Here is a 27,526-nt window from a genome sequence, read left to right as displayed (position 1 = left end):
TTGTACTGAAGCTCACACCCATTCAAGATGGGCCTGTTATAGAAACAGAATTATTATAGCAGAACATTGAAAGCATCTACTTTTTTTCCCTGTTGGGACATTTAAGTTCTATCCAAATGATGGGACAATATTTCCATATATTAAGATAGTTTGAAGCCCATGAACCATGGAGAAATATTTATAATTAAAAAAAACCCACAATGGAATGTAAACTAAGAATATATCTGTGAAAAAATGTATATAGAAAGAAATAAATGAAACAGTTCTCAGGATGGTAGGATTAAGGAATCCTCTACTTATTTTCAAAATATTTATACTGCTACATTTAACTCTATAATTTGACTAAAAAGCAAGAACACAAATCATTAACCTGTTTCCACACCATGATAGCAGCTGCCCATGGAGAAATGCTCTGAGCTGTCAGGCCACTTGGCTTCACTTGGCTCTCTGTCCACCAGCAGGCGGGTTTCTACATCCGTGTGGACCGACGGGAAGACAGCCACAGAGCACGGTACAGATTAAGATCAAATATCTGCTAGACGACAAATATTTAGAACCTATAAAAATGAACAGTCCAGGACTTAAGGGGTATATGTTTTTGAAATGTTGGAGAGTAAATATTCATGACCTTGTCTGGCCCTCAACTTCAGGAGGCAGAGGACTTGAGATTCATTCAGTTCTCCTGCCGCAAAGAGAAGGGACAAGGGGACAAGTGAGGTCTGGCATAGGTAAGTCAGGGACCGTAAGGGAGCTTAAGAGTCCTGAGGGATGAGCAGACACTAGGCAGGCAAGGAGCGGGGTGATAGAGAGATGATGAGGGCAAAGGCAGATCCTTAAAAAGGTGTTGGTATCTGAAAGCCTGCATTGCGTTCTGTGTGGCAGAACTTTTGAAAAGTCATCCGACAAATTTTTGGAGAGGACTGGAGAAGAGTAAAAGTAGAAGGAGGGAGCTCAATGTCTGAAATGTTTAAAGAGAGCAAAGCTGAGGACGTGACCCAGAGCCTGAGCGGGGAGGATACAGAAGAGATGGATTTGAAAGGAATGAGGAGAGAAAATCAACAGGACTCTGTAACTGATCAGAGGGAAAGTTAGGGTGACGGCCAGGATGCTGGCTGAGCATCTGAGTGTGTTGGCAGGACCACGGTTGCCAGACCCCAACAAGACTCCAGAAACCAGCAAGGACTTGGTATTAGTTTATATTTTAGATTAAAAATCTAAATTTGCATTTATTTATGTCTCTTTCCTAAGTTACAATCCCATGGGGGACCCTGAGGTCTCTATTTACATTTCGTGTTTACATCCGCTGAGCTCTACGCTTACATGATCAGGGAGAGAGATCCTACAATCCATTCCAGGCCTCTTCCGCCATGACCTCTTGTAAATAATCAGAACTAGGTTTGTAGGCAAATCCAGAGGCATTTATGAGCAAATACTGACCCCCAGTGTCTGGGTGTAGAAATAAAGATTAAATAAGGATTAAAAAATCAAGATTATAAAAATACCAAGACTCTCCCAGGAGAGTACCTGGAATTCTGCTACAAATCACGTTCCCTACCATCCAGTTCAGAATCCTAGTGTGCTTCAGAAATTAAAATGCTGACCAGCTAACCTATGGCCAGTAGCTGCCTGGAGAACTCTAATGGACATTCTATAGAACACGTGTCAGAATGGATTAAGGGCCTCAATTCAAGCGGCCAATGGGCACTTAATTATGTGATGCACTTCACCCTCTTTGTTCCAAGGTCCAGTTTCAATCACTCCAAAGAACCTTCTCACTAACAGGGTAGGTTTTATGCAATAATTTTACTAATAACCCTCTGATCCCTCACCGAGGTCAACGTTATGTCAAATGAGGTTTCCTTGCAAGTGGACACGAGGCAGCAGGGTTGGTGGACATTCCCTTCGCAGTAGCTGTGTGGCTAGAGTGAGTTCATGAAAAATCCTTGAGTCAACTCTGAGGCTGCAGGTGCCTTATTGAGAAAGTGACCACTTAACATCTTGGCCCAACAGTTGCTAAAGTTAATCTCGGGCATCTCTATTCTGCAGACTGGAAATTAGGTTTAGTTCTTTGGAGGTGTGTTTGTGTCACATCCTGGGCTATGCTGAAGTCTTTAAAAACTTGGCTGTTCAAAGAATTAAATGAACAGGTTGAGCAAGAAAATGGTCTTGAGGGGTAGGGCTTCCTTCATAAAAATAGGATATTTTCACGAACTTTGTTTTGTGAAACAAAGCCTTCAGTGGCCAATCACAACATAAATAAAAGGCACATCTTAAGTACCAACACAATCCATTTGTGTGTTGTTTGGGCAGTGAGAAGTCCTTGCAGGCCTCTGACCCTTAGCAGTCTTAGTAGGAGGAGGCTTCGAGGAACGGTAGAAACCAAGGCTGCTTCAGAGTCACATGGATTCAGGGCGGGGCTAGGCCACTGAGATGAGTGACACGAGGAACACTGGTGACCTTGCTGCTGCACCAAGCGGAAGGTCAACGAAACATGGGTCCAGACAGTACATATTGGTTTTGGAGCCAAATGGTGACTGTAAGAAGGAATGGCACCCTCAGGCAATAAAGGAGATTAAACTAGAAGGTTTTGCATCAGGTGGAAGAAATTCCATTTACTCTTTGCTTGGCTACAAGGGAATGGCAATCAACACTGTTCGTGATTTGCTCTATCAACAGAAAAGCTAATTGTTGGTGTAATGCCTAACTGCAGCCCCGAACAGAATGAGGGTACTTGTTTCTTGACAATACAGACCTGAGAAGTTCCTCTCTTACCTAACAAGGCCTGAGATTTCAGGAAGAGTGAAACTGCACAGAAAGCAGGACACCTTTATCCAGTCACTACAGAGATGGTTTTAGCTGCTCCTTTGTCCATTTTTTTTTCCTCCTGTCACTTTAGTTTTCCTGGTTTCATTTTGAAAAAATTCAAACCTACAGAAAAGGTGGAAGAATAGTACAATAGTACATTATACACTCTTTGCTCAGTTTATGGATTATAACATTTACTGCATTTGCTTTCTGTCGCTCTCTAAATATACAGCGACATTGTGTTGGCCAAACCATTTGAATGTGAGTTGCAGACATGACACATCACCCTTAAATTCTGCAGCCCCCAAATGTCCTTTATAACTTTTAATTAAAATATTCAGTTAGAGTTCAAATATTGAGGCCCTGATCCCCAACGTGATGGTATTTGGAGGGAAGGCCTTTGGGAGGTACTTAGATTTACACGAGGTCGTGAGGGTCGATCTCCCCCTTGACGAGATTAATGTCTTCATAAGAGGAAGAGACCAGCGCCCTCCCCTCCACTCTAGAGCGAAAAGACATCTGTCTGAAAACCAGGAGGGTTCTCATCAGGCACTAAATTGCCCAGTTCCTTGATCTTTGGTGCCCAGTCTCTGGCACTGTGACATATGTCTCTCATTTAAACCACCTTGCCTGTGGTTTTCTGTTACTGCAGTTTGAGCAGACTGAGACAAATGTCCCATAATCCATGATCATCACTCTTTTCTTTAATGGCAAATTGTCCCAAATTCGGCACTTGAAGCCAACTTTTGTGTCCCATCAGTCTTCGGGCATTTTTTCCTTTTCTGACTCTACTTTATCTGTCCCAAACCTGGAAATGACCATTTTCCCAAACAATCCCGGGTTCTTTGGAACAGTAATTAGAAAGCAAGCTCAGGACTGTAGGTGTGCTCATTACTAGTATATTACTGCTTCTAGGTCATTTCAGAGGATAGGGACAGAGCTGGGGGTGAGAGGAGGTGGTGTTAGGGAGGGAAAACACACACACACACACACATTCATATACATAGCTCCAGTTCAAAACTGATAAAACAGCATTCTTCTTCATCTGCTTCCTTGTTCTATCTCCCTTCTCCCATAGTGAGTAACCTGATTTACAAGAACAACAAATTTACTCATTTCTTAAACCTATGCAGTTGGTTTCAGAATTATTTAAAATAGTCTCAGGAACATTTTCATCTTTAAAACAGTTGAATTTATCATCAGAGTCCCCAAATCATCTCGCATTATTCAGCAGAAATCACACGTAACAGACTAACAGGTCTCCAGACAGCAACCAGAGGGAATACAGACTGTATACCAGCCAAGACTCAAATTGGACAACTTGGCAAAGGCTGCCGTGAGGTTTCTCTGGAAGTACCAAGAAAAGGCAAAGTTCAAAACAGAATACTGATGCTTCCATTCTAACTGTGCAAAGACTATTTAAGTTGTTTTCCTTTTTGGAATCTATCCCGCTTGATGTTTGGCATTTATTCCAGAATAATCCAGTGCAGGCCAGGGAAGAGAGAGGGGAGCTATATAGAACAGGGGTCATAAGTGAATGAGGTGGCAGTTGGGGGCTAGACGGGCATAGGAATGTTCTTCGTGCTATTTATAGTCTCTGTTTTTGTGGCTCTTTAAAGCTTTTTATATTAAGAAGATTTTTTAGATGACTTTTTAAAAATGTATTCCTGCCAAATCAGAGTAAGTGGAAGCTTAAATGGCCAGCTCTGATTTTAAAAAGCAAGAGCTCTGTGGCTGTATTATGGATACGTAGGAAGAGAAGGTGACACTCTAGCTTACCTCTAGAACATTGTCCAAGAAAGTCAAAATTTATTTTGGCAACTTAAGATCCCAGTGTCTTAAAGGCTAGACTATGCAGCCAGATTATCCTCCAGTAAATAAAACGTGACAACCCGTGGAAAAAGAGTGACTTTCATTCTCCCTATCACTTGGCCAACTAACTTTGTCATCAGAGGGAGACTGAAGGATTAAAATATTCTAATATTTTGGATGTTTCATTTTTCCTCTTGGAATCGGTGGTTTAAATTCCCTTCATAGTCCATTGTGTTAGACTCTCAGGCCATAGCCAGATCTGCTTGCAAGGTGAGCCATGATTTAATACTACAAACGGTATTATACCCGTCCGCCAAACACTTGCAAAATTCAATTATGCAAAACACAAAAGCAGGAAACGTCATCAGGAACCGCAACATTGAGGCAATTCGATATGTTTCTGAGGGAAGAAGAACCTAAGGAAGGCTTGTCGGGTACCAGGGAAGCGGAACTTTGAAGAGACTGTGGCTTGTAAAAGCAAGCAAATGAATTAAACATGACACCAGGGAATGACAAAAATCTCTGTCTAGGAAAAATGCTTCCCCTAGCCCATTCTGACAAAAGTGGTGAAGGGTCAGAGAAGAAAAAAAAACTGTAACTACATGAAAGAAGGAGTGGGGAAATATTTGACCCTTTTCTTCTCTCTTCCCTTGGGGTGGCAACATGACCAGTCAGCTTTCTGTGTTTGGCCACCAAGCTGTCCAAGTGCTGCTTCCTGGAGGTTGGTTTTAACAGGCTCATGCGCGGACCCAAAAATAAATACTTACATAAATACATAAATAAATCCCACCCATCACTCCCACCCCCGAAAATCTTTAGAGCACGGGGAGGCTTCCCAGACCAGAGGACCAATAACCACCACCATTCCTGTGCACGTGCAGTAACAGCATTCAAATAAAAGCGATCGTGCTCCCACACGAGAAATGGCCTACAAGTCTCAGGCGAAACCATCGCGTTGAGATTGCATTTAGACATCTTTCTTGCACATCTTAGCGAAGAAAAATGTAGGACACGGATGTATTCTCCTCCAGGGATGCTTTGTTGTCGGGGCTCCAGTGTTAGATGACACGCCAACCTCCATTTTTCTGGAGAACTCCTGCTCTTTGGGAAAAAGGAATTCGTGGTGTACTGGGATATGGTGCTTGTCTGAGATATTTAAAAGTTAAAACTCCAGGAGGAGCACCTTGCTCTTGCCCTCATCTTATCACACTCGTTCCACACTGGGACAATTATTTCAGCCTGGGCAGAGGACAAATGTCTCGCTGGGTCCAGGACTAGCCCAACTGGGCAGCAGGACGGTGTGCCCTCTCTAATGGCCAAATTTCTAGACAGGCTATCTACCACTTTCTTAATAAAAAAAAAAAATTCCCCCTCTTTTTGTCCCAACTTCACAGAGAACAGAAGGATGCCAAGATTAGGACGCAGGTTTCAGTCTTCAAGATTTCTACATCAAAAATTCTGGATATCTTGTAAAGCATGTGAAGAAAACAGGAATATCAGGCGGTCTAAGGTTGAACTGTTGGAGTTGTTAGAAATAATTTTGCATGTTTAAAAAAAAAAAAAATGAGGCGCCTGGCTGGCTCAGTTGGTAGACTGTGTGACTTGAGGTTGTGAGTTCCAGGGCCGTGCAGGGAGTAGAGATTACTTAAAAAATAGAATCTTAAAAAAAAAAAAATTTTTACATGAGGTTTTCAGAAATGTCTTATTTATTTCAGCCAAGATCTCAAAAACAATAAGCCAAATTATAGCAGAAAAGTGTGGGCAAAAATAAACCCTATCGGAGGAAATCGGCAAGATTCCCAACTTCCTGGTTGTGAGTGTAGCTTTGTGTGTAGAAGTATTTCATCGGGCCAGGGGGTACCCTGGGAGTGAACATCTCGCGGCAGGACAAGGGAAGACTCCAACTCTAGGGTCTCGAGCCGCATTAAGATATGGTCACCGGTTGGGTTAGAAAATTCAGAGGTCAGTTCCAGAGATGAAACGGTTAAAGAATGGTATTCTAGGAAGATCTGATCTCTGAATTCTAAAGAGTATCACTGGTTAAGCAACTGGATTAAAATGAAGGGCTACAGTAGACACCACGAGTGGGTCAGAAACGTAAAGCATCCACAGTCCAGCTTTTCTTCCCAGCCATGTTCATTGCCAGTGCGGGAAGAGTCCTACTGTAAGGACTAAATGAAGACCAAGCAGTAGCGAGGGTTCTAAATTAGTTTTCTTCTATGGCCATTTACCACCAAACGGATACAAACAGATTAGTCTGCCAAAGGAAAAAACCATGAAAAACTGATAAATAGCTACAATTTTTCCCACATGACTTTATCACTGAACTACAGGTCACCTGCCTTGAAATAAGGCAAGAGTTTAAAGAAAGAGGACTTGCGTACCCATGACGTTTAAAAATATGATCTAGAAAACAGGGTCATTGAGATTGAGAATCCTGTCTGCTCATGGCCTACCCATGCTGCTCTATGTTATGTACCATAATTGTTTGCTCTCAGCTGGTGAACAATTCATGTACATGACAAGCCCCAATGTACCATATTTTCCCTGCTCATGTGAATAAATTACGTGCACTATATTCTACCTTCCCTCGGACCTGGATGTTCGATTTGTAGAGAATTGTGAGTGTCCGTGCAACTCTGTGAGTGTCCCAGGAAGATTCTGAGCCAAAGACTAGTTCAGAGGCCTTTGCTTAATGTTTATACATATATGGAGATGCTTTGGGGATATTCATTTTTTGGTCACAGACCTTTATTTTTAAACCAATTTTAAGTACCCAAAGATTGAAGTTTAACAGAACGAAACAAAAGGAGAACACAAATAGCTAGGGCTGTGTCCATGCTGCTAATTCTAGCAGCCAAAGGGCAATCCTTCCAAATGTCAAAGAAAGGATGTCTCTGGACTAGAGACAAGGCAAAGGGCCTTATCGTTTGTTGTTGGCTTTCTTGAAGAAACCCATATATGATTTCCCCCATTTAATGGGCCTCTGGTTTTAACTGGAAAAGCATCCCTTTTCCCAGAGGAGAAGCCTGATAATAAATACTTAAGTAGAGTATATTTCTAATATACCTTACTATCATCCCAGAAAGTCTTAGTAAATATAAACGTAAACTACTTACTAGAATAAGTAGTGTCTCTCAATAGTGACTCAGTAATGATGTATTGAATGATGAATACCTTAAACTTCACCTCTACTTGTTACTCTCCTATCTTGGATATTTAGGACATTGATTAAGCCCTGCTGGTTACTAATTAGCCCCACAAATGACTAACTCAAATAGGACTAGCAGGAGAGTTCATCCTACTCATGCCTAGTGAGTACTCGTGCCTACTCAGGCATCCTACAGCCTTTATCTGAGCAACATAAGTTACGCAGTTACCTATATAAACTCTACCCCATAGCCCAGTTCTGGAAAAACAGGGGGGAAAAAAAGAGAGAGAGATCAGCACCCATCAAACACTGCATGCTACTTCTTTTGCAGCTATTCCTAGCCAGCAATTGGGAAAGCCTTCATTTTTCAGCTCGTTTTTTCACTTTTCCTTGATCATCTATTTTCTTAATGGCAGCTTGGATAGCTTCTTGGTCGCCCAGGAACTGGTGGGGCCCAACAGCATGCAGGTTCTCATCCAGTTCCAGGAGAATGGGGACTCCAGTGGGTAAAGTAATATTGATAATGTCTTCATCAGAGATACCTGTAGATCAGGAGAGGAACAGACAAGACATTGAAGGCAATGTAAGAGGAGGTTCTCTTCACTTGTGTAACTGCACATTTTTTTTTCTTAAGATTTTATTTATTTATGTATTTGTGGGGGGGTGGGTGTGCAGAGGGAGATGATCTCAAGCAGACTCCACACAGAGTACAGAACCTGATGCAGGGTTTGATCCCTCAACCCTGAGATCAAGACCTGAGTCAAAATCAAGAGTCGGACGCTTAACTGACAGAGCCACCCAGGTGCCCCACTGCACATTTATTGAGTCCCATACTAGCTGCATGTCTGGAAATATATCAGATACTGGGAGGGATTCCAGCTATAGGTCCTGGAAGGAAAAAACTTCCCAGAAATTAGAATAAAACACCTTAGACAGAGAGTTGCATCACATCAAATTGTAGGATAACAGATACCCTTTGGGGTAACCTGTTATTCCTTCATGTTTCCTATCTAATTCTTGTAGGAGAACCTTCATAATAGCATTAGTCATAACAGCCAAAAAGTGGAAGCAGCCTAAATGTTCCTCAAAGGATGAAGGGAGAAATTAACTGTGGTATAGCCATACAGTGGAATATTATTTGGTAATGAAAAATAATTGAGTGCTGATACATGCTAAACATTGATGAATCTTAAAAACATTATGCTAATGAAAGAAGCCAGTCGCCACCAACTGCATGTTGGGTGATTGCATTTATATAGGAAAATCTAGAGTGAGACAAAGAGATTAGTGGTTGCCTAGGGCTAGAGGGAATAGAGAAAGTTGGAAGTGACAGCCTTGTATAAGGTTACTTTTGGGAATAATGAAATTGTTCCAAAATTAACTGTGGTGATAGATGGACAATTCTGTACACATACTAAAAGTCACTGAACTGTACTCTTTAAATGGGTGAACTGTATATTATGTAAATTATATTTCAATAGAGTTGTTAAAAAATACTAAACAGAACGAGAGAAGTTAAATAAAGCTTCTCAAATCACAAGACTGTTAAAGCAATAAAATTGGACCCGGGTTTTTTATTTCCAAATCCCAGGACTTCAACCCTGGTTGTCCAAGGCTACTTCCATGACAGTTTAGGGAGAGAGGAGAATGTCTGTATCCCTGCTGTGCCCCTGTGAAGGACTGGGTACTAACTGTAGCAGCTAGTGTTCTCCTGTTTTCAGGACTGGTAAAGGGCATGAACAGATTCGTCTGAGCTCTTTGAAACAGCTAACACACTGGGATCGTGATGGGTGGGCCAGGTTTAGGGGTTGTGGTCTGTGACCTTAGTAAAGAGTTCTAGCTCTCTGGAAAGGGGCTGGAGCACACATGGGGCTCTCTTGTTTGACCATGGCCCCAGATCTAGCCAGATCTCGACAGGTCCTCTCCTTAGTAGCACGGCCCTCAAGCTCATGCCTATGGCTTAGATAACAATCCAGTTCTGTGTAGGGCCAAATCAAAGAGCCAACTCAACAAAAGCCATGAGTACTAGAATATTTCCCCTACAAAGGAAGGAGAGCTCAACAGAAATAGAACCATTTCCAATAAATAAAGTTGACATTCCACTTTAATGACTACTCAAATCGTTCACACAGCAGACTAATTACTTACACATATTTAAAATACCTAGACTGGTTAATAATCAGTCCATGAGACTTAAGGACTGAAATTTTAAAATAGCAAATTAGGAAAAACCACAGTGAAGCCATTACTCATTACTTGATTTTGGCATAAGCCACTCTCTGTCCTGAGAAAGTTAAGCAAGCAGAGGTCCTAAGGCTAGAACAATGCATCTGCACTGAAGTAAGCCAAACTGAATCAATACTATATTATGCAATACCATATTATAAATTCATTAACTGGAACATCATATGAAGGTTAAAATGAGTGGACAAACAACACAAGCCCTGTCTGATAACTGGCTTAGATTTTTTTTATCTGGCATCCAAGAATGTATTGAAGGCAATCACTGGAGATCTCACTCTGCAACTACCCCTCTCTGTCTCTCCCCCTCCACAACCACCCCTTCCTGAAACCCCAACCATTGTCTTTAATTCTTTTCTTTTCTTTCTTTAAAGTAGGCTCCATGCCCAGCATGAAGCCCAACGCAGGGCTTGAACTCGTGACCCTGAGATCAAGACCTGAGCTGAGGTCAAAAATCGGATGCTTAGCCGACTGAGCCACCCAGGGGTCCCTGTCTTTAATTCTTGAACCTTCACATAGGAGCATCTAGGAGTTAACTACAATCAGTCTAAATGACTGGGACATTTCAAGTAAGAAATAATGAACATTTATGGTAAGTCAAAGGAGTAACTCAATGCCACTATGGAGAGAAATTCAAACAATTTCATTTTCTGCATAGAGGATTAACTTCAGGAAGTCAAATCTGCACCTATGAGCCCCAGCCCCCAAGTCAATACAGCAAGAACAGGAAACACAGCCAGATATTAAGATCACTGTACATATACGACAGCACTCACACTTGACCTTCTGTTAGAGGTGGCTGTGCAAATGCTTGCTTCTCCTACCAGGGTTACAAACTTCCTTGAGAACAGGAACCATGTCTCATCCATCCCTGTGTCACCTATGATCCTAGAACAGTGCCTTGGTCACTGTGAGAATTTAGTAAATGGTTTGTTCAACTGTAAAGAACCCTATTATGTGTTGGGTGCCAGGATCCAGAAATCATTTAGCTCTATGATCCACTATTACAACTGTATACATGAATCTACTTCTTAATATATATACAAGCAATAAGGAATAAAATATTAACTAAAAACTCTACTGCATAAAGCCTATACACGAAAGCACTCTGAAGACTTTGCCAGAGGTATGGTATTGGCCGAATTTCAGAACAAGGTCAAAACGGAGACAAAATCTCCTCAAAAGTAAAGATTTCGTGTGTCCAATCCTAGAGGCTGTATCCTGCACCAAGAACCTTGGTGAAAGATTATGTTTCCTTTATAACCTTACTAAGAAAAGAAGAGAGCTGAGAAGGCTCTTAGCCTTGAAGAAAAGGTTGTTTATATTTAGAGCTAATAAACAGCTCAAATTAAATTTGTCCTCCATATAGTTTCTTTGATTTCCTCTCAAAGGTTTGCTTAAAACCTTTGAATCTTGGGAAATAGGAGGGAAGATGTTCAAGGAAGCAGATCTGTCACAGGATGAGAGTAAACCCCAAATACATAGTGCATATTTTTGGAATCTAGGAAAAGAGGGAAACCACTTCGATCAGCTCATTGGACCGGGAGGTGCCACCCCGGCCCCGAGGTGCCTCTCCCAGGCAAGTAAGTCACAATTCAAACCCCGCCAATGGGCGATTTGCAGGGAGAGGTCTGTATTCTGTTGCAAAAAATAAGAGCTGATACAAGAGACTCTCAATTTCCTAGATGATCTGCCTATTTTAATTAGAATTCCTTTAGGGTTGGAGGCCATTATGTGCAACTTAAAGATAGGCTGGGGAGCAACTGGAAAGGGGTTATTTGAATATTGTAATGTGATGATAGGATCACAGCCTCTAATTTAGAATAAGACAGAGGGCAGAATCCACTCCACGTTGAATTTTATAGTGAAAATAGCCTACAGCTTTTAAAAGTGAAGGTTTTTGTAAGTCAATGATGCTTCTTCTAGTAAGAGAAAGCTTAACCATACCAACAGGCAAGCATTTGCTCCACCAGAGAGAGGCCCGAATTTGCTGCTTCTGAAAATATCCCGCTAAAATGCCAAAGGTGAGGCACTCCTCAGCCCCGCCCCCACAGCTGGCCCCAGCTGACCTGCCCTCCCTGGTTCTCTAATTTCGCCTCAAGGCTTCTCTGCCTGGCCATGTGTACAGCTGCACACAATTCTTCAGGGATCAAGCCTGTCGTTCATGAGTCTCCTGCACGCCACTCTGATTCCAAACTTGAAACTGCCTAGCCCTGTGCTTGAACCCAGACTAAACAATCCACTTCCGCTGGCAAGAGGCAGACTACATCCAACGTTCCAGTTCGGTCCCTGGCTTTTCCTTCAGTGTGGGCCAGCAGGAAACAAACAGGAAGTGACTATGCCAACCACAGAGAAAGAAACACACGCCTGTCTGGAACTCTACGGAACAGGATGCTCTTAGATACTAAGCCTACGTCAGGAGCTTTCCTATGGTGCTGCTCTGGGAGAAGTGGGTCTGGACGCTTTGGCCTGGACTTATTAGCCCAGCACTGATAATCGTTTACACTGTTAAAAATAGGTAAAGCCGTCCCGTAGGTAGGCATTTTCTTACTATATAGTATCTCCTAAGTCTGTCTGAAGTCTTCTTTCTTCTGAAAGTATTAAGAGCTACTTTCAAGTTAAAGGTAATGAAATCTCCCCAATGATCTACAATTGAAAAGCGGAGATATTATATAAGTAATTAACAGGGTAGAGACTGTCCCAATCAGGCAAGAAGTGTATGCTGGGTGCTGACATGTGGGTCCTGGGTTTGTAATTCCTATACGAGAGTGTTGCCTTGCTCTGAATCAGTAACCCTTGCCTCACTGTACTGTGCGTTCTCCTACGTTGACCTATTACTGGGCTGGCTGGTTGTGAAAAGGATAAAAAGTCAGAAGACCCCAGGATGATTAGAGAATTTGGTGGCAAGTAAGGAGAAATCATTCTGAGGCAGAAAAACTTTTACTAGAGGAACTCACTATCCTAAGTACAAAGCCTCGTGGTCCCATAGCTTATAGATAATTCATGAAGTTGGGCTTGGACTGGCGATTCCCTATGCTGTCCATGGTTTGGGTGCTGAGTAAAGACAGAACCATCTGCTCCCGAGAAAGCATACCGGTGCCCTCCAGGTTAGTTTTCAAAGGCAAAGGTAGGTGTATGTAGCAACCTTCCTTTAATTCTACTATCTGACAATCAAACTAATCTAGTCTATTATTTTGTGCACCAAAAGGCATGGTCCCCATTGGGGCAATGGTCATTTTGCTGGATAAAAGCAAGACTTTTAAACTGAGGTATAATTTACGCACAATGAAATTCACCCTTCTGGGTGTACAGAATAGTTCTATGAACCCTCCAAATTTCCTTGTACTGCTTTGCGGCCTACCCCTCTTCCACTGATCTGTTTTCTGACCCAATAGTATTGCCTTTTCCAGAATGGCAAATAAATAGAGTCTACAATGCCTGGTTTGTTTGTTGCTTAAAAAACAAAAAAAAAAAAACCAGATATTTATTTCCTCACAGTTGTGGAGATAACAAGGTCTGAGGCCTCTCTCCTTGGTCTGTACATGGCTGCCATCTCCCTGTGTCTTTAGGTGGTCTTCCCTCTGTGTCTGTGTCCTGATCTTTTTTGGGGACGCCCATTGTGTTGGATTTGGGGCCAGCCTAATGGCCTCTTTTACTTAATTACCCTTTAAAGACCTTGTGTCCAAATACAGTCATATTCTGAACCACCAAGGGCTAAGACTTCAGCAGGAAGGTATAATATACAGCCTTTTGAATTCAGCGTCTTTCACTTGGCATAATACAGCTGAGACTGACCCATGAAGTTAAGATAGATCAGTAGTCTTCTCCTTTTTATTAAAGCAGTTTCTTTAAGCAAAATAGCTTAGTGATCAATGATTGACTGGTCAAATGAAGTAAAAAATTTGACCTAGATACACCAAACAGCAGAGTAAAACACAGGGTTGAAACACAGCTTTCCAGCCGGGGCAGAGCCTTGTGCTATTTCCTGTATTAAACAGGATATGAGATAAAATGCCTAGAACTGCGCTTAGCACACGGCATGCACTCCAAATAAGGCCACCTTTATAGCTGCACTAGGGAACACCACACACAAACCACAATGTTAGGGTAACAGCAATAATAATTGGAGACTCAGTTAGTTGCATCAAATTAACTTTTAATGGTTTACCTGCCATGGATACTCTTGACTCAGCTTCTTAAAATATAGTATTCCAAACAAGAAACAGATCAAGGGAAGGGCTTCTTTTCAGGAAAAAAAAAAGTTGAAACAAAAAAGACGAGGGGGTAATCATGTGTGGAGACTCAGTGAACTGGGTTTGGGTGGAGTTCAGGACTCCAACTAATTATCATGATCATGGCTAAGTCATCTGAAGTCTGTCTGGGTTTCATTTTCCTTCAACAGCACCTGTGTTCTTCTTCACAAATGGAAGAAGTGTCAGTCAGGACTTGACTGCTTATAGGGTAAAGTTATAGCAGCAAAGAGCTGAAAAACAAAATAATGTCTTAACAAACCATAAGTGACTCTTAATCTCACAAAACAAACTGAGGGTTGCTGGGGGGAGGGGGGTAGGAGAGCGGGATGGGGTTATGGACATTGGGGAGGGTATGTGCTATGGTGAGTGCTGTGAAGTGTGTAAACCTGGCGATTCACAGACCTGTACCCCTGGGGATAAAAATACATTACACGTTTATAAAAGAAATAAAATAAATTTAAAAAAAATAATGTCTTAAGAACCAACACTCTTCATAATTGAGGTAGATACAATGTAGAATAGATGTGGAACACTAGGATACTTTTTAAGTAAAAAGATCATAAGGCACTTCGAGGTTTCAGGGTAAACCAATATTCTAAGTGGTTATTTCATAGGATCGTCATCCTTCCTACCCCCAAGTTCTAGTCTTCAAACAATAACATATTTGTGTGATACGATGGTATGCTGTCAGTTGGATTCTACCAACTACCACACTCCTCCCCAGCAGGAAGTAACAGCGTTAAGTCTGTCAAACAGTTTAAAGACAATACATAGAAACATTGCCCAGTTCCTTCAAAGGATCCTGTTTATAGAGGAGAATTTGATATAAACATATCTAGAAAGCATGACTAGGACTCCAATGAATCTACAACCACAAGCATTCTTATTTTTGTAATCAATGCAAAGAATTCAGCAACTTTTGTGTTTATAGGAAGTATGGAATCTGGGCATAGCCAATTCAAGGATTTGTTCCTTTTTTGCTTTTTTAAAAAGATTTTATTTGTTTCTTTGAGAGAGAAAATGAGAGAGAGAGCACGAGAGGGGGAAGGTCAGAGGGAGAAGCAGACACCCTGATGAGCAGAGAGTCCGATGTGGGATTTGATCCCAGAGTCCCGGGATCGTGACCTGAGCCAAAGGCAGTTGCTTAATCAAATGAGCCACCCAGGTGCCTAAAGAATCATTCTTAATACTAGTGAAGGCTAACATATTTATAGTAAGGTGACCACATAATTTATTAATCACGTAGGGCACTTCTGAAAGTGAAAGGAAAGGATATTAATAATTATACTGGGATGACAGGTATTAACCAGAAAACGGTTAATGGTGATATATATAGTCATGTAACTTTACAGTAAGAATAAATTGGCAAGCAAAATGGTAAATTTTATGATACGTTTTTAACACACTAAACACATATAATCCCCAGTAAATTGCAAGTAGTCCTTACTGTCAGATAAAAATCTCTTTTTCCCCCCCTTAAAGTAAGGGAGAGTCACCTAATATTTTGGAGTCTTAAAGAGTTAGCATCCAAATTCAAAGGAATATTTTCTTTTAGTTTGGGAATTTATCAGGTACCACATTATGCCCTGTAGCTTGGCTTCTGAAGGTCAGACATGCGAGGTAAGAGGACTCATGTTCCTATTCCAGTGATCACGTACATTTAGAATAAACTTTTAAAAACCTAAAATCTCATTAATAGAAATGACATGGGAGAAATAACACATGATTTCTTCTGATCTTGGGAAAGTCACGTATACGTAATTCTTAGAGCTGTGACATAGAATACTTGCATCTTATTTTTCAGTATACACCAGAGCAGATATCTCTTAGTGGCGATTGGTACTTAGAGAACTCCTAAAATAAGACATGATAACTAACTTACCAAGTGATCCTAAAATCTAGTTTAGTCCATTTTATATACATGAAATAATTTCTTCCATGTTAGACGTGGAAGTCATTATAGGAAATCACAGTGACATCAAAGGGCTCCATGAATCTTAACACCACCACCACCAGGGGGTACTACAGACCAAAAAGGAACAAACTTGTTCTCCTACCCAAGATGGGTGAGCCAAGATTACATACCAGCCTATGGACAGACCCCCATCTTCCCATCCACTCCATTTGGTTCCCCACCTGTGGGCCTGTGCCAATAGCACATTCTGGATTTTCTGCATTTTTCTCCCCTGAATGTCTACCATCCTCCCTAGTCACCCGCCTTCCCGTTTCCAGTCCCTGTCTCCCTCATTTCTACCTCCCTTGTCCTCGGCTGCAGACATCAGCCAACTCCACACCTTTTCCGCTTTCATACTTCCGACTAGAATCTCCTTGTACCAGTTACCTCTTCTAGCATGAACACCGCTCTTTTAAATTAATTATCTCCCAAATAAACACGTTTTGTCTAAGGCCTATTTATAGTAAAAGGGAGAGGAATTATAATTTAAGGTTGCTTCAGTTTCAATAAGCTCTGAAAGGTGATTTAGTTCTACACATTCAACTTAAAAAAAAAAACAAACCTTCAGAAGAAAGTTAAAATGAAGCCTGAGGACTAATGTCTGCTAATTTCTCAGTAATCCCTATAAATCCATTTCTGCTTTAGTGGTCAAAGTTGTATTTTATTTTTATTTTTTATTCTGTACTCCACATCTATGCATGCCTACTTTGATAGCATTTCCATATATTTGCCTCGAAATCTTTTTTTCTAGGCCAATATCAAATCCTTTCATCTTTCAATCCCATGGATTAAACTATTTTTGCAGCTTTAATTAGATAAATGATATACCATACCATTTACCCAGGTCAGTAGGTTTTAGTACATTCAGACTTGTGTGACCATCACCACAGTCTATTTTAGCACATTTTCACCACCCCAACGAGAAGACCTGTACCTACTAACTACAGTCACTCTTCATTCCACACCCCCCACCACCTCAACCCCAGGCCTAGGAAACAGTCTGTTTTCTGTTTCTAAAGATTTGGCCACACAGACATTTCATTTAAGTAGAATTGTACAATATATGCTCCTTTGTGACTGGCTTCTTTTAGGTAATAATGATTTCAAAGTTCACCCATGTTGTAGCACATAAGACTATTCCATTTGTTTTCATTGCCAAATAATATTATATTGAATGGATATACCAGATTTAATTTATCCAGTCACTAGGTGATGGGCATATGAGATGCTCCCATGTTTTGGCTCTTATCAGTAATACTGTTATGAAGATTTGTGACCAAGTTTTCATGTGGCCACGTTTTCATTTCTCTTAAGTACTGTTATGGGTTGAACTGTAGCCCTCCAAAAAGGTTTGTTGAAGTCCCAACCTAAGAAGACCTTATTTGGAAATAGGGACTTTATAGAGGTAATCAAGTTAAGAGGAGGTCTTTGACCCTACTGTACTATTACTTGTGTTCTTACAAAAGGGGGAAATTTGGACAAGGAAGAGAGAGACGCACGGGGAAAACACCAAGTGAAGACTGAGGGCCACAATGATGCATCTACAAGCCGGGGAACGCCAAAGATTTCCAAAGAACACAAGAAGCTAGAAGAGGTAAGAAAGGATTCTCGCCTTGAGTCTTTAGAGAGAATATGACCCTGCCAACACTTTACTTTAGGACTTCCAGCCCCCAGAACTGTGAGAAAATGAGTATGTGTTGTTTTAAGCCACGCAGTGATTGATACTTTGTCTCAGCAGCATTAGGAAATAAATGCAGGTTAACCTAGGAGTAGAATTAGTGGAGCATCTGGTAACTGAGGTTTAATCTATCAAGAAGCTGCCAGATTGTTTTCCACAGCAGCTACCCCAAATGATTGTTTTTTAAATAAATTATTAGTGGTTTCAAAACCTCCCTCAAATGCAGAAAGTAAGCCTTCTGTGGGTAACCTTTCCCTCCACAGGTGGTTTGGCCTCCATCCCCACCATGGGGATAGTCTTCCTCACCACCATCTGTAAAACTCCCTGTTTTCTTTAAGAAAATAACAGTAACAAATCGTGACGTCACCAATGCACTAATAGAATGGGGGTATCTAAGATGAGCTATGGCTGGGGATGCAGAATAATCTTAAAGACATCTAAGCCTGAAGACAGTTGAAGAATAAATGGTGTTAAACAGTAAGACATTGTTTGTTTGTTTGTTTTTAGATTTTATTTATTTATTTTGACAGAGAGAGAGATCACAAGCAGGCAGAGAGGCAGGCAGAGAGAGGGGAGGAAGCAGGCTCCCCGCAGAGCAGAGAGCCCGATGCGGGGCTCGATCCCAGGACCCTGAGATCATGACCCGAGCCGAAGGCAGCGGCTTAACCACTGAGCCACCCAGGCGCCCCAGTAAGACATTGTTTTTAAAGGGAGGATTTCCTAGCTAAGACAGGGACAAAAAGAGGATCCCAAAGGAGATGATGGCGTTTTCTTTAGGGAAGGGAGCTTGGCCACAAAGAGCTCTAAGCTCCACCTTTGGAAAAAAAGGAACTGGTGTCGTGGGACGGAAAACATCTTTCAACAGAAACTCTGAGACTCTCAATTTCAGTTTGTCGCTATCCTAAGAGAAGGCTCAACTCTTCTTCAAACAATAAAGTACTATAGTCCAATAATGATGAAGTTATTTGTCATTTAATCCAGTATCTGACTATTCTGAAGAGGAAGAATAGAACTCTTTATAGAGTTGAGTAAATAAGATACATATACAAACATACACCAGCAGATTGAGCACCATGTCTAACCAGTAACGTTTTTAATAGCCAGTAAAGTCTGTAGAGTTTAGATCTCAGCACAACTAATGGATGCAGGTACAGGAGTAATGATTTGGCTCCTGGCCATGTTACTTAAAAATCAGGGGTAAAAACACATACTAAAAAGTCTACAGTGAAATTTCATAAAGATCACTTTGTTTTGTTAATAACCTTTCACTTATTTCACAAACAATGTCAACCTCTTCATTTCTCACTGGCTCTTAGAAAAGGTAAAGCAGAATGGGAAGGGAATGTTGGAGAGATGATTCTAGTATCATGGGTTAGCAGCTGAGAGTGCGGACAGACAGGAAAACGGTGGACGGAGCAGATCACTCAAAATGCACAGTTGCCTGGGATTACTTAGTGAAGGGAGAAAGGGGAAGGAGAGACCCCCTGAAGGTGTCACAGGGTCATCACTGATGCCCAAACTGGTGAGCGTAGGTCCTCAAGAGTTCATTTAGTTCATGTTACTCAAGAGGAAGATAACAATAGTGTACATTTTGGAGTATGTTTAGAATACAACATCAAGGAGTTAAAATAAAATGGAGGCAACCGATTATCTGTAATAAGCCATCCTTTTCTTTTCTGTCTCCCTAACTTTCTCCCAAGCAATGACTCAGCCTGGTCTGGAAAGAGAGGGCTGGAACAAAGGAACTGTTCAAGAAGGCCAAGTCTGAAACACCATAACTGTTTAAAGTTAGAAGAGCATGGGCAAAACCAAAGTCTAGATAATTTTATTTATCTGGAAAGACTCAAATAAATAAACTGGCTTTGCATACCATTTCTATAGAAATGTATACCCTTCTTAGCCTCCCTAAAAGTTACTACAACAAAAGCCATATAATCTTTTAGATCAAGAGTCCTCAAAGTGGAGTACCCCAAGCAGCAGTATAGGCATTACCATAAAACATCTTAGAAATGCAAATTCTCCCCACTCCAGGCCTACATATCCAAAACTCCAAGGATGGGGCCAGCAATCTGTGGGAGACCAAACCCTTCCTCCAGGTAATTTGGATGCTTGCTAAAGATTTAGAATCACTGCTGTCTATAATATGAATGTGAAAGGCACAGGGGTTTTGATTTATAGAACAAAATGATTCTTAAAGACTAAAGAGGCAAAAAGGGATAGTAAAGAAAGTCTCATGTCAGTTGTGCATTGTAAGCTCAGAAACCACATCTCTTCTAGGTTAAGGCTCACATATAACACTTAGCAACCTTTAGGAAGTAGTAGCACAAAGATGGTACCTTCCAGATGCTTCAGGAGAGCTCTGCTGCTATTTCCATGAGCGGATATCAGAACGGTTTTGCCACTTAATACTTCAGGAGCAATCCTTTCGTTCCAAAAGGGAAGGAGTCTCTCCAGAACATCCTTTAAGCTTTCAGATCGGGGCAGCTGATCCACAGGAACGTCGCACACTTTATACCTCCGGTCATTGTAGATTTCATGGTAGAAAGGGTGCGATTCCTCAATGGGTGGTGGGGTCACATTGTAGCTTCTTCTCCAGAGCCTCACTTGTTCTTCACCATGATTCAAAGCCATCTGCTCCCTGTTGAGGCCGATCAAAGCTCCATAGTGACGTTCATTTAGACGCCAGGAGCTTTCCACCGGAACCCACTCCTGCCCCAGCTCTTCCAGGATCAGCCAGGCCGTGTGGATGGACCGATTAAGGATGGATGTGAATACGAGATCGAACTCCAAATTTAGCGCTTTGAGTTGCTTTCCACAGTTCCGAGCCTCCTCCATTCCTTCACTGTTCAGTTTCTGATCCACCCAGCTACAAAAACGATTCTCTTTATTCCAAGCACCCTCTCCATGTCTTAACATAATCAGTTTGTACTTGGACATCCTGATGGCGGAGCTTCCCTAGCACTTTCAGGTAGGCCAATACTCAATGACAGCAATACATCTAGAAAGAGAAGGAACAAAAAGTATATTGTTATATTCTTCATTCAACGGACTCCTGGGAACGGAAGCACAACTTTACAACAGTCGGTGTCTGAACTATATTGAAGTCACTCCTTTGACCAGATTTGACATCAAGAGATCAGACACCTTATACACTATGGCACATACAGGCATATCCTACAAGTAATTCATTATGGGGAACCTAGTCAACTTAAATTTTCTGAAGGCGAGACAGTATGTTAATTGCATGATGTAAACCAACAGAACACGTCATTGTAATGGCTTGCTGCATTTCTGCCAGATAAAAAGGCCTTCCGTGCTTACAGAAGAGAGGATTTTTTTTTAAGATTTTATTTATTTATTTGACAGAGAGAGATCACAAGTAGATGGAGAGGAAGGCAGAGAGAGAGAGGGCAGCAGGCTCCCTGCTGAGCAGAGAGCCTGATGCGGGACTCGATCCCAGGACCCTGAGATCATGATCTGAGCCGAAGGCAGCGGCTTAACCCACTGAGCCACCCAGGCGCCCCCAGAAGAGAGGATTTAATGGAATGAGTTATAGATGTCTAAAAGGATGACCAGGGGCTGGGAGTTCCCAGCTACTAGCAGCTGACTCCGGGTCGAACGCATCCTCCTCACTTCACTTTTCTTCTGGTGAAAAAAAGAAGTATTTACCAGTCTCGCTTTATTATAGAAGTTAAACAGGTTCATTCGATGACTCCACCACACTGATCCGGGATGTAAATCACTAACTGGGGGCAGCTAGCTCTTCAATGCCATAAGCTCCATGAACTAGACGAAAATCTAAGGTTCAACATTCAAACAACACTAAAAGTGATTTAAAGGAACATTAACGCTGAACGTGGCACTCACTGAAATAATCTCACCGGCCTCAAGATCGAGCTTTCCGCAGGCATAAATCCGTAAGCCAAACAAGCTATCAAATGCAAGCAGCTCAGAGATGCCGCCTGTAGGGACAGATTAGCAGGAGCAGGTCGGCAGGAGTGAGAGGAAGCACGCTGATAAGGAAGCCCCGACTCCTCCTCCCTGGTCCTTAAACTGTCCCACGGAAACCAGCCGCATCTCAGCAGGAGAATCTGGTAGAGTGCCACAGACAACTTTAAAGTGTTTCGGAATTCCCTAAGTTAAGCTGCTGGCGAGAAGCTCTGCTGGTCCCACTCTGTCCCCTGGAGATTCTGCTGCCTTCGGTTCTGGCTGAGCTCTGGCCGCCTCAGGCTGCCTCCACTCTCCTTGCTGTGGACATATTTATGCTGACAGATGCCACTCCCTTTCCTTGCCCACTGCTTTCCATTTCCACCCTCGGGTTTTCCACCCTGGGGAGTAAAAATGATAGGAACATCAGGGCCCGGTCCTTTACTATTCTTGGCAAGCCCTGTTCTGTGCCACTTACCCTGTGATTCACCCACGGTTACGTAACCATCGGCGACAAAGTTAACTGGAATCTAGGTATCTAGTTGCTTCCTTTCTTTAGTAATTCCTAGAGATTCTGATGGGAAAAGAGCCTTTACCATAAGGTTTCATCTTATTTCAGGTGAAGGCAACCCAGGAGGACCTCCTGAGGGAGGAAGCGGACTGAGGTAGTCTGCAAGTAGGTGAAAGATGAGGGTGGTTGGCCTTTGAACTTCCTTTTTTTTTTTTTTTTAAGATTTTATTCTTTGTTTGACAGAGAGAGACAGTGAGAGAGGGAACACAAGCAGGGAGAGTGGGAAAGGGAGAAGCAGGCTCCCCCCGCCAAGCAGGGAGCCCGATGTGGGGGTTGATCCCAGGACCCTGGGATCATGACCTGAGCCTAAGGCAGAGGCCCAATGACTGAGCACCCTGGTGCCCCTGGACTTCCATTTCTTTCTTTCTTTCTTTCTTTCTTTTTTTTTTTTTTTAAAGATTTTATTTATTTATTTGACAGAGAGAAATCACAAGTAGGCAGAGAGGCAGGCAGAGAGAGAGGGGGAAGCAGGCTCCCTGCTGAGCAGAGCGCCTGATGCGGGGCTGGATCCCAGGACCCCAAGATCATAACCTAGCCGAAGGCAGAGGCTTAACCCACGGAGCCACCCAGGCGCCCCTGGACTTCCATTTCTTGTCAAGCATCAGGTCTGAAGCTTTATTGCACGAAAAGCAGGAAGCATCTGGAAGAGACTGGGCTCGGGGCTCAGGCGAAACCACCTCCCAGAGCTGAGAATTTCTGGAGGGAGAGCGATGCTTCCACCCTCCCTCAGCACTCCTTCGGGGATGGCGGGAGAACAGAGAACAGGATGAAAGACATCTGGGCAGCGTTTTGCCGAGTGATTACTGGTGCCCTGAAGCAGAATAACCACGAAGCTAATGAAGCTCAAGCTTCAGGCTCCTTCACTTGAACAAACTCCTCCTGGGGCACTGGGAGAAACCAAATAATGAATGTGAGTGTGTGTGTGTGTGTGTGTGTGTGTGTGTGCACGTGTGTATGTGTGTGTACACGCGTGTATGCGTGTGTGTGTTTAATTTGCAAAAGAAAGACATTTTTTGTATTGCTTTTTTAAGAGCCCAATTTCCCAAGAAGTAGAAGCTTCTGATCAGTCAAAAACTGCATTCACCCCCTTGTAACAGTTACCGTTTTGGTTTTTGCTTCTGGTGGAGAAGGGGGATGGAGGAAAGAGAAGCCCGCTCAACCCTTACTCTGTCTTGTCAAGGGGGAAGCCTCCTTATGCTAATGAAGCTATTTTCCCTTCAAATGGAAAAGGGCATGTTGCACAAATTCTGTAAGCAGAAGCATTTCTCCATTGTCTTTGATTATGAACTATATCAAGAGGACAAAATAGAGCAAGAACATGAACACCCCAGCACTTACTGCCAAGCTTGGCAGTATTCTAAATCTGCTCTATTTGCTTGAGAAATAGAACAATTTCTGTTTCCAGTCTCCCCCCCCCCCCCCACTCAGCCCCCCAATACATACACTGGAGCAGAGAAACAATACTATAGCCAGAAAGACTACACATATACCCTTCCCTCACTCTGGCCTCCAGGGGTGGATACAGGATAAGGTACTAGACTAGTCCATCTATCTTGGGTAAACAAAGGTACTTCCTTCTCTCCTCCTTGCTGCTATCAACTGACTTCCTATTTAATTAACGCTGAATATTTACAGAGGAGGTGTTGAGGTTTAGAGTTTGCAAGCTTTAAGATTTTAATCACCGTGGGAGCTGGTATACCAAGTGTTTACCAACAAATACACAGCAGCCCAGTCAGTCTCATTTAAAGTTTCAGGCAGGGGCTGCAAACTCACACGTCTGGGGGGCCAGACAGAGGGGAAGAGCAGTGACGCTGGGCCACAGGGGTAATGGGAACCTTAGAGAACTGCTTACAGAATCTCTGATGGATGCGACTCTTGTGTAAATGGACAGAACTTTTGCATAAGGCCGTTTCACTGAACCAAGGGTCCCATTCTTAGGATCTTTCTGGGGAACAAACAGAAGATGGAACTCCTCAAAGTAAACACTGGAGAGAATGTAAGAATGTAAGACTTCGAGTCAGACCACAGAGAACCTATGAACTCAGTTTTGTCTTCGGGCTAAAAAAAAAGTCTTCAAAAAACATAAAAAGGGACATTTCCACTCCTAAAAGTTCATATAAAACTAAAAGGAGAAGCGACTACTTAGCTCCCCCATTTCTCTGTGAGGCTGATGAACTGGGGTTCCCGGATCTTCTAATTTTCAAGAACACCAAAAATGCACCTTTTTTATGTGACATCTGATATTAATACTGCTGACTAATGTAGATATATTTGAAAAATATGAGCTAAACGAAACATGTCTGGAGGCTAGATTGAGTCTGCTAACATGTGAATATGTGAACTGTGACTTCCAGAGAAATCGCCTCCAGGCCGCAGATGAAGGGAGAGGCCACCATACCCTGGGAGATGGTCAGACGCCCAGCCTGGCTTTCCCTTGCTTTGTCTAACAGCCCCTCACCTCCACATGTGCCGCCCTCCTTGTCTCTGGCCCTCCTTCACCAAACCCTTGGCCAGGGCCCTGCAGAGCCCAGCTCTGGAATCAAACTTCTACTCAACTTTGTACTCTTCCTAGAATGCGTCTGCCAGCTCTGAGCTTTAACCCAGCTGAAAGTGAACTGAAAGCAAAATTGCCTCTCCCAGGTGTCTGCTTCCCCCTCTTGTCCGGGGTGTTTGTCCTTGGATCCTGGGGCCCAGGCAGGTGTTGGTTGCGGTCCTGCTCCCTCTGGGTCCTGACCAAATGCCTCCACCCCCACCATCTTTTGGGGTGGGGGGGAGAAGCTTGGATTCTGAAAGTCTTGCTATATTCAGATGTAGCTTTCATGCCCTCACTGATTAGCTGCAAACATCCTGAAAAGTGAGCACCGTATTCAAAATCCCCAATCAGGGGCACCTGGGTGGCTCAGTGGGTTAAAGCCCCTGCCTTCAGCTTAGGTCATGATCCCAGGGTCGTTGGATCAAGCCCCATATTAGGCTCTCTGCGCAGCAGGGAGCCTGCTTCCTCCTCTCTCTCTGCCTGCCTTTCTGCCTACTTGTGATCTCTCTGTGTGTCAAATAAATAAATAAAATCTTTAAAAAAAATAAAATAAAATAAAATCCCCAATCACTTTCGGTTGGTCTTAGGATAAAGTTCAAAATCCTTCATGTGACCTGTGAGGCTTTGGTTTTCTTTCATTTCCTTGAGCATGCCGTGTTCTTTCTTGCTTCAGGATCTCTGCACACACTGTACCCTATCCAGAACCCTCGCCCAGCATCCCCCCCACCTCCACAACTGCCACCTCAGTCCCACTCAGCTTTAGGTAACTTCTAGTCTTCCTTTAGATCAGCTGTGTCCAATCAAAATATACTGTTAGCCACATACATAATTTTAGATCTTTTAAAAGCCATGTTAAAAAGGAAAAATAAATAAAATTAATTTTAATAATATATTTTATTTAACCTTACAGTTTCAAAATATTATTCTGACCTATGAGCTCTATAAAATTCTTCATGGGGAATTTTACACTCTTTTTTTCATAGTACGTCTTTGAAACCTGATGTGGATTTTAGATGTAAAGCACAGCTCAACTTGGACCAGCCACATTTCAAAGGCTCATGTGACCAGTGGCTACCATGTTGACTGGAACAGCTTTAGAGCTGAGTTTTAAGGTTATTTCCTCTAGGCCAGTGGTTCTCAAACTTGAACATACATCAGAATCACCAAGAGAAGTGGTTACAAAGGAGTGCTGGGCTTCCCTTCCAAGGCCTGACTGAGTACCTCCGGCATGGGCCTGAGACTCTGAGAATCTAACAAGCTCCCAGGTGATGCTGAGATACTGCTGGTTTGAGACCACCTCGGCTCTAGGCCAACTTCTCTGCCCTTCCTTCTCACCCCCCAGAAGTGGTCAGTCCTGCTTGGTCTACACTCTTGAAGCACCCGCTCTATAACACTAGGTACAGTTGTGATGGGTCACTCGTACGGATTACTTGTTCAGCATCTACGTGCCCTGTTACACTGGCAGCTGCATCATGGCAGGCCTCACTCACCACCCACTCTCCAAAACCTAGTGTGACATGTGACACATGCTGGGCACTTAGTAGGAAGGTGTGTTGACTGAACCGAAGTCAAGAGAAGTGATTATATTGTGCTAATGAGCCCAAGGCTTGGCAGTTATGAGTGGTAACTGCCAAAGTAAAAACACTTGGTTGGCAGGCCTGAGGGGTTAGGAGGCCTTAATCCGAGCATGGCAGTGTATTTAATGGCAAAGCCAAAGCCAGTCATGATCATCTTTTACATTCCTGGATCCTTCACGGTTTAGCATATTCACGAATGGCCAACATCTCCACAGAGTTGTGGAGACTCCAACTGACAACATTACACTATATGTTAACTAACTAGAATTTAAATACTTGAAACAAAACAAAAAACAAAAACCCAAAACCTGAAAGACAAACCAATGAAACACACGGAGCCCCTAAGTGGCGAACTGGAACTGCCATCCACATCCGCCGCCCATACCCGTGCTCTTCCTCCTCACCATGGAGACTTCAGAGTCTGGGTTGGAGTATCCAGGCTCACTTGGCTTCACTTCACAGGACCATCTCCAGTCACAACTTGTTCTTCCAAACCCAGGCAGTCGTTTCATAAAATGCACACAAGGTGAGTGTGAAGGAGGGCTCAGCTTATGACTGCTCTGGGGAAAAACCTTAAGGCACAAAGTCAAGTGGGCAATTTACAAAGAGATACCACACTATGAATATACACACCCCACCTCAAATTAAAAACTTTTTTTTTTTAAATCCAGCTTTGTTTTTTGTGTTGTTTTTGGTAAAGCTCACCACTCTGGAGTTGGTTCTCAAGATGCCTTGTTTATCCCTTGGCAAGGGGTTACCAGCACCTGAATTAAGCACTAATTTTAGTCAATGATTTACTTCATACCAGAAAAGGCCACACAGGTCACTGAATTAGCATACCCCAGGGTTTCTTCCTTTTTTTAAAAGATATATTTATATATTTGAAAGAGAGAGAGAGAGAAAGCACACTTGTAGGGAGAGGAGGGGCAGAGGGAAAGGAAGAGAATGTGTAGAACAGGCTCCCCTGCTGAGTGTGGAGCCTGACCCAGGACTCAATCTCATTACCCTGACATAAAAACCAAGA

The 27,526-nt window shown here is 42.6% G+C and overlaps 1 protein-coding gene across 3 annotated transcripts in view; it reads right to left on the bottom strand.

Moving 5' to 3' along the window:
* Positions 1 to 868: 868 nt before the first annotated feature.
* BPGM (bisphosphoglycerate mutase) overlaps positions 869 to 27,526 on the bottom strand; it is a 33,470-nt gene continuing 6,812 nt past the window's right edge. Inside the window, exons 2-4 of one of the 3 annotated variants that reach the window (XM_047695480.1) lie at positions 26,907 to 27,074; positions 20,231 to 20,892; positions 870 to 8,310 (exon numbers count right to left, since the gene is read on the bottom strand). In XM_047695480.1, the coding sequence (XP_047551436.1) occupies positions 8,129 to 8,310; positions 20,231 to 20,831 (783 nt within the window). In that variant the 5' untranslated portion in view covers positions 20,832 to 20,892; positions 26,907 to 27,074 and the 3' untranslated portion in view covers positions 870 to 8,128. Of the gene's footprint in view, positions 8,311 to 20,230; positions 20,893 to 26,906; positions 27,075 to 27,526 lie in introns of those variants that run through there. The other 2 variants (XM_047695481.1, XM_047695479.1) reach the window with 2 other exon arrangements.

Source organism: Lutra lutra, chromosome 11, assembly GCF_902655055.1.
Source record: "Lutra lutra chromosome 11, mLutLut1.2, whole genome shotgun sequence".
Taxonomy (NCBI): domain Eukaryota; kingdom Metazoa; phylum Chordata; class Mammalia; order Carnivora; family Mustelidae; genus Lutra; species Lutra lutra.
This window is presented reverse-complemented; position numbering and strand designations above follow the sequence as displayed.